Raw genomic sequence first — 12,460 nt, forward strand, 5'->3', positions numbered from 1 at the left:
TAGCCATATCATTGGTGATATCTTTGTATCAAAAAAAAAAAAAAAAGGGAGAAATCTACCCTACTAAAGGTTAAAATGTAAATTTCATAGATATGTGTGAATACTTGTTGACTTACCATATCCCCACAAGAAAGAAATCCTATCTTCTAAAGTGTGAAACATAAAAACATAGTACTGAAGAGGTTTTTATATTTATTTTTAATTAGTTTTGGCATATGTTGAGGATTTGGTAGTCCAAAAGTCCTCCACGATGCCACATGACTCCGGGTCATACCTCACACATTGGAAATAGTGCATAAGTACTGTCCCACGGTTCAATGCAGTGAGGACGATTGCGTGACGTATTGGCCAAGAATAAGTAGGCTCGGCTTAAACCATGGGCCACCTAGGCCTACGCCTAGCGCCCTTACTGATACGAAAGGCCCATAAAAAAAAAAAAGTTGTATTAAAAATTGTTATATTATTATGTTTTTTTTATTTTTGATAATTAGCAACATTGCCACTATGCTATGGACAGAAATTGGACAGGATATATCAGAAAGCATACCACGTGCTAGTTCGACTCAGACCTCGATTGCAAAAATTATTTAATAAATATGTTTATTATATTATTGTTTTATATACTTTCCTCTTTATTTAATAAATAAATATAGAATAAATTTCTTTTTTAAAAATATGTAGATTGACTTTTTTTTCAAATCTACATTAATTGCAATTTATTATTTATATATACATATAATTTTTATTTTAAAAAATAGCACCAATTATCTATTCATTATGTATATATAATTGATTTCTTTTAGTTTCTCATCCAATCTTAATCTACCACGTACATCAACTAAATTCCTGTCAAAGTTTTCTTGTTCAAATTGAAAATTAAAAGAAATGGGTACGAAACGTGTAGACAAGAAACAGCAAACTGCTGAGGTCTTAATGAATGTTTTTCAATTAATATACATACAGATGCCTCCAATATATTGGAAATGAAGAAAACTGTTCACCAATCCACTTGCAATTGGTACCTATTTAGACATTGAATGAGTAAATTACAATGTTGCCATCCCTTTCTCGCACAAAATGCAATCTTAAATGCTCAAACCATTGCTTAGAGTTGGATCATATGGTTCTAATATTTTAAATATAAATCAATATCACCTACAAAGATTCCACTCGAAATCCTAAATTTTCAGCTTAAAGTCAAATGGGATGGTTCAAATTTATAAATTCTAAGCCTGCATTACATCCCACGCATAGTGAAGATTAGTATACTAGTGAGCAAATTTTTGTTCCCATATTCCCATTGCATCACAAACAACTCTAAAATGGGGGTGTGGGTGTGGAAATTAAACAGGAAGAAATCCATAAAGAAATTGAAGAATATGGTCCAATCGAAGGAACACTTCTCCAAACTGAGCATGATCCACATTTTTGCTAGCCTTATCATTTTGTAAAATCAACTTCGCAATGTTTTTATTAGAAAAATTTTCTTTCTACCTATAATAAGAAAAATATTTAACTTTCAAATAAAAAAATTTATAATAATAAATTAAAATATTAGAGAGATAAATATAATACTGTTGTTAAAAAAAAATACTATTGGTCTATGTGTTTGGCCATTTAGTGAAGATGATAAGGACAATGACGATGGATGAGATGAAATGAGATCTCCTGAATGCCTCCCCATCAGTATCTCCAACATCACCACTCCAAAGCTTTACATATCACATTTCTTATTCACTTCCATCGTGTAAGCAAGTTCTGTAGAGATCATCATTCACTGAAATAACAACACAATTTAAAGACTTAGTTAATATATAAGTATAGGAAAATGTAATATATATTTTCCTGAAGCAGCATATACAAATGTTCCAGCGAATGAAGTCCAATTGGATGAGTCCGGTTTGCGAAGTCTGGCTGTTCCAAAATCAGAAACATAAGCTTGACCATGTTTTGCATTTAGCTGAATATTTTGGATTGATATATCTCTATGGATAATAGACGGTGAAGAGTCATGGTGCATATAGGATACTGCATTGGCCACACCTTTTACAACTTTTACCTTTTTGCTCCAACCAAAAGCTTTTGCAAACTTGACCGATTTATAGGGAGCACAATCTAAATAAAAATATATATATATATTAAATATTTTAAAAGAAAAGAAAAAAAATGGAGGGGCAATGGACGCTACCTTGGTCCGTGCTTGCCTAGGCCAATATTTGTCAAACTAACAATATGTGGATGGATAAATTCTTATTTTTTTTCTTTTGCTTTTGAATTTTTATTTATTTATTTATTTATTTATTTATTTTGGGGTGGAATGCCGGTCCCAAACGCCTGCTGTTAGCCCGCCAGGAGGCATTTTCATTCAGCTGGGGAAGGTGTCCCGTAAGACTTTCTTAATTGTTAATACCACTATGCAGGAACCTAAATCCCAATGCAAGCTAGAGTACGTTTCTGATGGTTGTAGCAAATCCTTATAGCTGATGTGGCAATCCCTGGTTGGCAAAACACCATAATAACAATAGGAAGCATTTTGTTTTGTTTATGCTGCCAAAAATTAACCAGTTGCATGTGAAAGCCCACGAGGCCACGAAGAATTGTGATTGGAACAGCACTACTTGTTGGATTGATGTATCATGTTACCGCTCATGTCATGACCTCGACGTTTGGGAAAGAAAATTGACATGGACGCACAAGCACACCATCAACAACTAGGCTACTGGAAGAGTCGAATTACCCAAAAAAAAAAAAAAAAAAAAAAAAAAAAAGAAGAGAGGGGGGGGGGGGAACAGTTAACTTAGTATCAAAATATTTTAGCCAAGATTTCCACCAAAAAATAAAAAAAAAATGCTTCAGTCAAGAGAAATTAAAGTTGGAAAGCAAATTATATATATATATATATATATATATATATATATATGTGTGTATATGGACACGTAGCTTAATTTAAAATTTTAAAATTTAATAATTTTTAATTAATTTGAAAAAATTATAATTAAAAAGTTCTAAAATTATATGGAGTACACACACATACACACATAAAATCATCTGGGATTTAACTATTTTATTTTTAAATTTTTTTAGAAGGATCTAATCTTAAAGCAAAGTGTTATAAACTATTAACAAAAACACAAAATTAGTCATTTTATCCCAAACTAAATTAAGCCTAATATACAAATCTTATAATATAATTCAGGAACAAGAACACTTTTAACTCTTTAATTAGTAGAAAATCTAAAAGAACAACAACCATTACTATTTCTAATTAGATCCTAGCTTTATATTTCTAAAATTGTTTTTCATACACCCATTAGGATTGAGTTGTTTATGGCTATTTTTTATTATACTCCATGTAGTATTATAATTATTTTAATACTATGTATAATACCATAAAATTTGAATTCACATATTTACTCTATGCAACTTAAGGAATGATAAAAAAAAATAAAAAAATAAAAACAAATTAACACATCGACAAAAAAATAAAATAAAATTGTGCAATTGAAAATACCAATGTTTTGTCGATAACCACGATAATATTAGGACCCATTCAAGATTCTTCACCGGAACCCTAGACAAGCTTTTATTCCAGAAAAACTCTACTGAATCCTCCAATGGAAAATCTAGCAGCATCTTCCCTAAAGGTCGGATTTGCCATAAAATTTTCTGCACAAAAAAATACACTTCTATAGACACCACGTTATTCCTCCTACCTTACTACAATTTGACTCAACAAATTCCAGCACTTCAAATAACAACACGGAATAAGTGAAATATTAATTAAATAAATCCAGTATAGTATACAGAGTATCGTATTATCTACTGATACCAACTGTCAGGGTTTGTCTAGGGTTTTCGTGAGGAATTTTAGATGTGTCCTGACAATAACTTCTATTTGAAAAAGTAACATATTTACTGGAAAAATTACCAAAGACATCTACGATATTTCCAATATATGTTTTGGGAATGGTATTACAATTATTTTTATATTATGTATGATATCATAGAATTTATACTTATACTTTTATTTAATGCAACTTAAGGAATGATTACAAATAAAAGAAAAAAAACAAATTAAACCATTAAAAAAATTGTGCAACTAAAATTATCAACGCTATGTTACTAATTATGATAGCTTTTGTTGGTAATTTTTCCATAAACTAACATATTTGATGGAAAAATAACCGATGGTATATATTGATATTCATGATATGCGTATCGATAATTTTTTTATATTACTTTTTTTTAGTAATACTGCACATGGTATTATAATTATTTTTATATTATATGATACTGTAGAATTTGTACTAATACATTGAATCACAATGTAAGAAATAGATAAAAATAATATAAGAAAATGCAAAAAAAGTATATATCCATATGTGTGTGTATATATATATATATATAAATTAACCCTTTTTAAACAAATAATTCTACAGCCAAAATTACCAATATCCTATCAATAATCACGATAGTGTCCGTTGGTAATTTTTTTCAGAAAGTAATTATGAAGTCCCACATCGGTTGAAAAGGGAAATGAAGCATGGCGTATAAGCATATGCATACTTTTCCCTTGCGGACGCATTTTAAACCCATGAGGGCTGAGTTGTAAGAGGATTCTTCAATGCTAAAGTGAACAATATTCACATGCGGGTGGACTGGATTGTTATAGTAACATATTTTTTGATAACATACCGATGGCACCTATTAGTGTAATTGATAGGCTTTCAATAATTTCTTCGCTAATTTGTGCATGCGATAAAGTTTTTCTTTATTTTTTATTTTTTATTATACTCCATGTGATATCACAATTATTTATGTTATGTAAATATAATAGAAGTTGTATTGAAGAAAAAAGAAAATAAAATTAGAAGAAAAAAATAAATTAACCCATTAACAAAAAATAAAATAAAATTGTATAACTCAAATTAGCAATGATATACTGGTGATCACAATAATAACCATTGATAATATTCTTGGGAGTTGAACATAATGGAAAATAACGAATTTTCTCCTGTATATCAATAAACATCACGTCTTACTAATTTCATTTAAACCCAATTATCAATTGTATCATTGTCTGATCTATTAAACTCAAAATACCCATTAACCATTCTAATAACCAAATAATTATCATTGTATAACCAACACCAATCCTAATATAACAAACAAAGTTCTCTAATTAAAATTACACTAAAAAATAACACATAGAAAATAAAATTTGTAAAACTGGATTATGGTAAGTTTACTAAGATATTGCTTAAGGAATGATTGTGATTTCTCTGTGTTGGAGATTTTATAAGAGAATTTCAATGCCTCAAATTCAAGTTCTGGACCTTTATTAATGAACTCTTCTGCAACTTTCTATATATCTACCACAAATTAATATCATAGTTTGGTAATACTGAAGTTGATGAGCTCCAATAGGTTGTTTTTTTGTTTGTTTGTTTGTCTCTTTTTTTTTATTTTTTTTATTTTTCCCTCTATTCTAGAGTGAGTGAATAACAGATATCTATGTATATATATATATATATATATATTTTTTTTTTCTCTTCTAGAGTGAGTAAATAATAAAGATGGTTTTTTCTTATTGTATTGAATAACAAAGATTTTGGTTCGGTGAAAGGAAGGTTGCAAGTTAGAGTAAAGTAGTAAAGAGAGAGAGAGAGAGAGAGAGAAATTGAATGTGGAATGTGATGGATGGATTATTAATAAGAGAGAGAAATTGAATGTGGAATGTGATGGATGGATTATTAATAAGAGAGAGAAATTGAATGTGGTGAATGGGCTAAGGATATAGTAGAAATAATAAAAAAATATGGATAGATAAAAAAAAATTAAAAAGGAAGGAGCAAATATTATTAGTCTCTTATTTTAATAGGTATTTATGCCAAATTCCCCAAATTAAAATATTGAAGAGGAAAGTGAAACGAAAAATATAATTTTATGATCGGAGTTTTATATAGTTGGGCCAAAATGAGTAAATGGGCTTTGAAACTTTGAAGGATGGTTTTAATTTGAATTTGACTCGGAGTTCTTTAGAGAACAACAAGAAAAATTTCTTATGCAGTATGCAGGAAGAATTTCATTATATCATAAGTAGTAGCTCTATCTTTTTCTCATGGGCATTGTGCCTCTTTTCAATGTCTTATTGGGTTTTGATTCTTTGTTTTGGGTTCACTAAACAAGGAAGAGACTCTTTCTCCACGCAGACAGAAAAAAAAAATTCAAAGATATTAGAAAGAGTAGAGTCAAATCAAATAAAAAAATATCAATAGTTTGGGAACAAAAATTGCAGACATACAAAAACAAACAAAATAAAATACAAAAAAAAATTGGGGAAAGAACAAGAAAAAAAATCCAAAGCAAGATTGCGTGCTTCTACGATAATCATTAAATATAATGACAAAAATCAATAAAAAACTGTCCATCATTCCCCACAAATTTTGAGGACGAAGGAAGAATCAATAGGAAAAGAAAGAAAAATAAAATAAAACATATATTTGCCGGCGTAACCTAGTTGAACTTGCAGAAGGATTCTAGAGTTGTTTTTTTTAATGGCAAAAAGTCACTATCCAAATGGAAGTAGAAAGGAAGAATCCGTAGGCAAGAAAAGGCTTAAAGTTCCATACAAAAGTTAGTAGATAAAAGGATATTGTTAAAAAGACATTCATAACCCTCAATTTTTTCTAAATTTTTAAAGGAAATGCCTAAATATAGGGAAATAAAATGATCTCTAATGGATATTTATGAATATAAAAACTGAAAGCAAAGAAGGTAAAACACGGAGGAGATGGTACGTTTTAGAACTATTATGAATATTCAAATATGACCAAATTCTGTGGCTGTTCTTATTTATATTACAGACTAAGGAAAAGACATACCTACAGCGCGCCTTAACTCATTATGAACAACATGGTTTCCTTGTTTGCATATTCAATGTTGTCCATTAACAAACAGGTTTTATTCTTGTCAGTCTTCTATATGTTTTTTCTACAATACCTTTCTAGTTCAGCTTTCTTCCAAACTACACCGTTTGTTGTTACAGCAGCAAACAATGAGGAAGCAGCAGCTCTAATAAATTGGAAGCTCAGCCTTGAAAACCAAAGCCAACACCTTTTGTCTTCATGGGTTAGAGGCAGCGGCCATTGCAATTGGGTTGGAGTTGCTTGCGACGAGTCGAAAAGCATCATCCATTTGAACCTTTCAAGCTTTGGTTTAAACGGTACGCTACGAAATCTCAGCTTCTCATCCTTTGCAAGCCTCAATATTATTGATCTTCAAAAAAACAACTTTCATGGAGAAATTCCCAGTAGCCTATACCATCTAACCAAACTCGCTCATCTTGACTTGGAAAACAATCATCTCTCTGGTTTCCTTTCCCCTGCTGTTGGAAATCTTTCTCGTCTATCGTCTATTTGTCTCTCTGGGAATCAGTTCACCGGAACGATTCCAAAAGAGATTGGCTTATTGACAAATCTTCAAACACTTATGTTTGGCTCTAATGGTTTTAATGGCTTTATCCCTAAAGAAATTGGACACATGAAATCTTTGAGAAACCTTTATATAGATACTAACGACCTCACAGGTTCAATTCCTACCTCGTTTGGAAACTTGACCAATTTATTTGAGTTGTACCTTTTTAAAACTAACATTTTTGGACATACTCCAAGAGAAATTGGAAAACTGAGAATGTTAAACGACCTTTTTCTTTTTGGCAACCAACTCTCTGGAAGTATTCCTGTAGAAATTGGGAATATGAGCAACCTAAGAAAGCTTGACCTTAGTGACAATAATCTTTTTGGTGAACTTCCTGCTTCCATAGGAAACTTGAGCAATATCAACCAAATTTATCTTTCTAAAAACAGCATTTCTGGACATATTCCCCGGGAAATTGGAAACCTGAGAAATTTATGGAACCTTGAGCTTGCTGACAATACACTTTCTGGTATTATTCCTACAGAAATTGGAAAGTTGAGCATCTTAGAGGTTCTTAACCTTAATATCAATAATCTCTCTGGCCCACTTCCTGCTTCCATAGGAAACCTGACTAGCTCAAAGAATCTACAATTGGCTTTAAATAGCTTCACTGGACAATTGCCACAACAAATATGTGGTGGAGGATTGCTTGAGAATTTTACTGCCGGTGAAAACCATTTTACAGGCCCAATCCCAACGGGCTTGAAAAATTGCAGCAGCCTTATTAGACTTAGGCTGGATCAAAACCAACTGACAGGAAATCTTACAGAAGCTTTCGATATTCACCCACACTTGAATTATATTGATCTAAGTGGTAACAAATTCCATGGTGAGGTTTCATCAAAGTGGGGGCAGTGCCAGAAGTTAACAAATCTCAACATCTCCAACAACAATCTTTCAGGCTCTATACCACCTTCACTTAGTAAGGCAACTCAGCTACAGGTTCTTGACCTATCCTTAAATCATCTATCAGGAAGTATTCCAGATGAACTTGGAAGTTTGAAGCTATTGTTCAAACTTATGCTACGTGGCAATAAACTATCTGGAGAGATTCCTCATAGAATCGGAATGCTAGCTGATCTAGCCAATTTAGACCTGGCAGAAAACAATCTAAGTGGCTCAATTCCAAAAGAACTTGGAGGGTGCTCCAAGCTGTTACAGTTGAATTTGGAAAACAATAAATTTGAAGGCAGTGTTCCTTGGGAAATAGCTAATTTGAACTCTCTTCAAAAGCTTGACCTCAGTTCAAATTTGCTGGTGGGAAAGATACCACCACAGCTTGCAGAAATGCAACGTCTAGAAATTCTGAATCTCTCCCACAATAATTTCTCGAGTTCCATTTCGTCTGATTTTGGCGAAATGAAGAGCTTGACAATGGTTGATATGTCCTTCAACCAATTGGAGGGTCCCATTCCTAATTCCAAAGCCTTCCACAATGCTCCATTTGAAGCATTCAGAAACAACAAAGGCTTATGTGGTAACGTCACTGGTTTGCAGCTTTGCCCAACAAAGACTCAGAATCGTCATGGTAAAGAGGGCAAAAAAGTGAGAATATTGATCATATTGATCCCTATTTTCTGCAGCTTATTTCTTCTATCCATTTTTGTAATTCTATACATTCATCATAGAAGAAGAAGAGTGACAAAAACAAACACTCCAGATGACATTGAAACACAAAATCAAGATCTGTTTGCAATATGGAGCTACGATGGGAAGATGGTGTATGAAAACATCATCGAAGCAACGGAGGAATTCAACTCCAAATATTGCATCGGAGGGGGAGGAACAGGGAGTGTTTACAAAGCAGAATTAAGCACTGGTCAAGTTGTTGCTGTGAAGAAGCTTCATGCAAATACAGATGGTGATGATCACGAGATGTCTCAATATCTCAAAGCTTTTACAAGTGAGATTCAAACATTAACACAAATGCGACATCTTAACATAGTCAAGTTATACGGGTTCTGTTCACATCCAAGACACTTTTTTTTGGTTTATGAGTTCATAGAAGGTGGAAACTTGCGAAATGTTCTAAACAATGAAGAAGAAGTAGAAGCATTTGGTTGGAGCAAAAGGATAATCGTTGTAAAAGGTGTGGCAGATGCATTATCCTACATGCACCATGATTGTTTGCCCCCTATAATCCATAGAGATATATCAACCAAAAATATTCTGCTGAATACAGAACGTGATCAAGCTTATGTTTCTGATTTTGGGACCGCCAGAATTCTCAATCCGGATTCATCTAACTGGACTTCGTTTGCTGGAACTTTTGGATATGTTGCTCCAGGTCAGTAATATTTAATCTTATGGAATATTATTTGCATAATTCTAATTATTTGTTTCTTTTAAGCAGTGTTACTAATTCAAATATTGTTGATCGAAAATTACAGAACTTGCTTATACAAGGGAAGTGAATGAGAAATGCGATGTGTATAGCTTTGGAGCGTTGACGTTGGAAATACTTGTGGGGAGGCATCCAGGAGATCTCATTTCATCTCTTACCTCTATGTCATCCTCATCATCATCTGAAACACCAGCTTACCACAAAGTAGCACTAATGGATGTTTTGGATCGGCGCTTATCCCTTCCATCAGATCAAGAGGCCAGGAAAATGCTCTATCTTGCTAAGATTGCATTTGCATGCTTGAGTGGCACTCCACAATCTCGTCCAACAATGAAACAGGTTGCTCAGAAGCTCTCAACTCAGACCCGTCAATTGTTAAAACCTTTTGCTTTACATACATTAGGAGATCTGCTTGATTTCAGTGATTCTACTTCCTAAACATATTCCACCTCGTATGCGTGGCTTTTTTTTTTTTTTTTTTTTTTTTTTTTTTTTTTTATAATTTGTTGGGTTGAAGAGCTAAATGTGGATGTTTTGCTGGTATTATCTATATGTTACGTTTTGGAGAAAATATTTCCTCTTGATACATGCATGTACATAGGAAAGATTTTCTCCTCATGTACTTTAGTGCGTAGAAGAAATAAATTTATCTCTCTTAACTTAAGCTGATCATCCAATCTTAATTTATGACAAACTTTCTATTAAAACTTCCATTAATTTACAACTTGAAAAATAAAAGAACTGGTCATGTTCAAACAAATCCATATCCAAAATTAATTTTTGTAGTTGAATCAAACTGTAAGATGGTCCAAGTTTACAATCGATTTCTTTTTCCCTTTTCTAGAGAAGCCAATATCCATGAAGAATGCTAAAAGTATGTATAAGCACTAATGACCTAGCCTTCTCTATAATTTTCCTTTTTTTTTTTTTTTTTTTTTTTTTTTTGAAATACCTTGATTATAAATTGACCAATATAATCTAATGTGCCTTTGAATTTATTATATTATATTTAGCGTCTATCCTTATTAGTCCAATTTAAAACCAAATAATACTATAATCGAAAACAAAAGGCCTAGATTAGAAACAGAAACCTGCTGACTCATAAACGAAGTACATATAGTATGTAGTATTTCTATCTTGTAAGACTTACAAAAATTAATGTATAGATCATGTGTTGTGAGAATTCCCAATTTAAGTTTGACAACTTTGTTTTATTTGGAGAAAGTGTTAGTAGTTATGGTCCACCAATCGCAGTATGACATAAAAGGATCATTATTTATTCGGACAATGATTCCCACAACTACATATTGCAGATATGAGATAACTTATCTGTGATCCCTTCCTCAGGCTAAGCCCAAGTAAATAAAGCTCAAAATTAAGGATTCTGAATGGGATCGATCTGGATGAAGTTAGAAATATATATATTAGAGTTTAAAAACTTACTAGGAAAAAATAAGAAGAAGATGAAACACGAAATAAATAGACAAATATAAGAGTAAATACATAGTTTATTTTTATTGATTAATTACATGTAATATTTTAAGCCATTAGCTTAATGAACATAAACATAAGAGTAAATATTACCAAAAAAAATATAAATAAACATTAAGAGAAAAAAATAATTTGACTTTAACCTAATGAAGCAAACCCAATTAATTTATTGTGTGAAGCACGTCCAATTAGTTTGTGAATAAAAACCAAAGAATAATACTAGCCAAATATTAAAAAAAAAAAAAAACTATGGACAACAATTAACAAGTCTTTATATATACCAAAAATTTAAGAAAGAAATAGTTAATTGGGTTTAAGTAGAATTATATTACAAAAAATCTTATGTGTTTCCAAAATTAATCTATTTTATTTAATAAATTACAAATTTTAGAAAAAAAAAATAGTAATATAAGAAATTTATATAGGTCCCTCATTTTTGTTGGCCGAAAGCAAGAACTTCGGCCGGCAATAAGACGGTCCATGTTGGCATTACATTTGGCACAACCCACACGGCCCAAAAGAAAAAAACAAAACAAAGGAAAGGTTTATTTTAGGAAAAGATTGGAAGGAAAGTGAGATGCACTAGCACTTGAGAACTAATTACCAAAATGTTGAATTAGTAAGAGAAAGCTGAAAAGTGCACAACCCCCACAGCCAAATATAAAAAAACAAAGCAAAAGAAAGGTTTATTCTAAGAAAAGATTGGAAGGAAAGCGAGATGCACTAGCACTCGAAAGCTAATTACCAAAATGTTTAATTAATAAGAGAAAGCTGAAAAGCACAACCCCCACAGCCAAATAGAAAAAAACAAAGCAAAAGAAAGGTTTATTCTAAGAAAAGATTGGAAGGAAAGTGAGATGCACTAGCACTCGAAAACTAATTACCAAAATGTTTAATTAATAAGAGAAAGCTGAAAAGCACATACATATATATATATATATATACATATACATGTGTGTGTGTGTGTGTGGGTGTGTCTGTATGTGTGTATATTCATTAAACAACTCCAAGCTTTCGACGTTCAAATTCCTAGAAAACTGGTAGATTCTCACAACACATGAAAGATGGAAAAATGGTAGGTTCCAATTTTTTTTCCCCCTTTATTTTCTTTAATAATTGTTTTTGTCGTTCATAATTATTTGATTG

The 12,460-nt window shown here is 31.8% G+C and overlaps 1 protein-coding gene across 1 annotated transcript; it reads left to right on the forward strand.

Annotated features, from left to right (window-relative positions):
• Positions 1 to 6,778: 6,778 nt before the first annotated feature.
• On the forward strand, positions 6,779 to 10,278 carry LOC132799769 (MDIS1-interacting receptor like kinase 2-like). Its single transcript, XM_060812332.1, has 2 exons — positions 6,779 to 9,766; positions 9,870 to 10,278. Exons 1-2 carry the CDS (start codon positions 6,907 to 6,909, stop codon positions 10,259 to 10,261), a joined length of 3,252 nt encoding a protein of 1,083 aa, XP_060668315.1. The 5' UTR covers positions 6,779 to 6,906; the 3' UTR covers positions 10,262 to 10,278.
• Positions 10,279 to 12,460: the final 2,182 nt, after the last annotated feature.

This window comes from Ziziphus jujuba, chromosome 10 (genome assembly GCF_031755915.1).
Source record: "Ziziphus jujuba cultivar Dongzao chromosome 10, ASM3175591v1".
NCBI classification, from domain to species: domain Eukaryota; kingdom Viridiplantae; phylum Streptophyta; class Magnoliopsida; order Rosales; family Rhamnaceae; genus Ziziphus; species Ziziphus jujuba.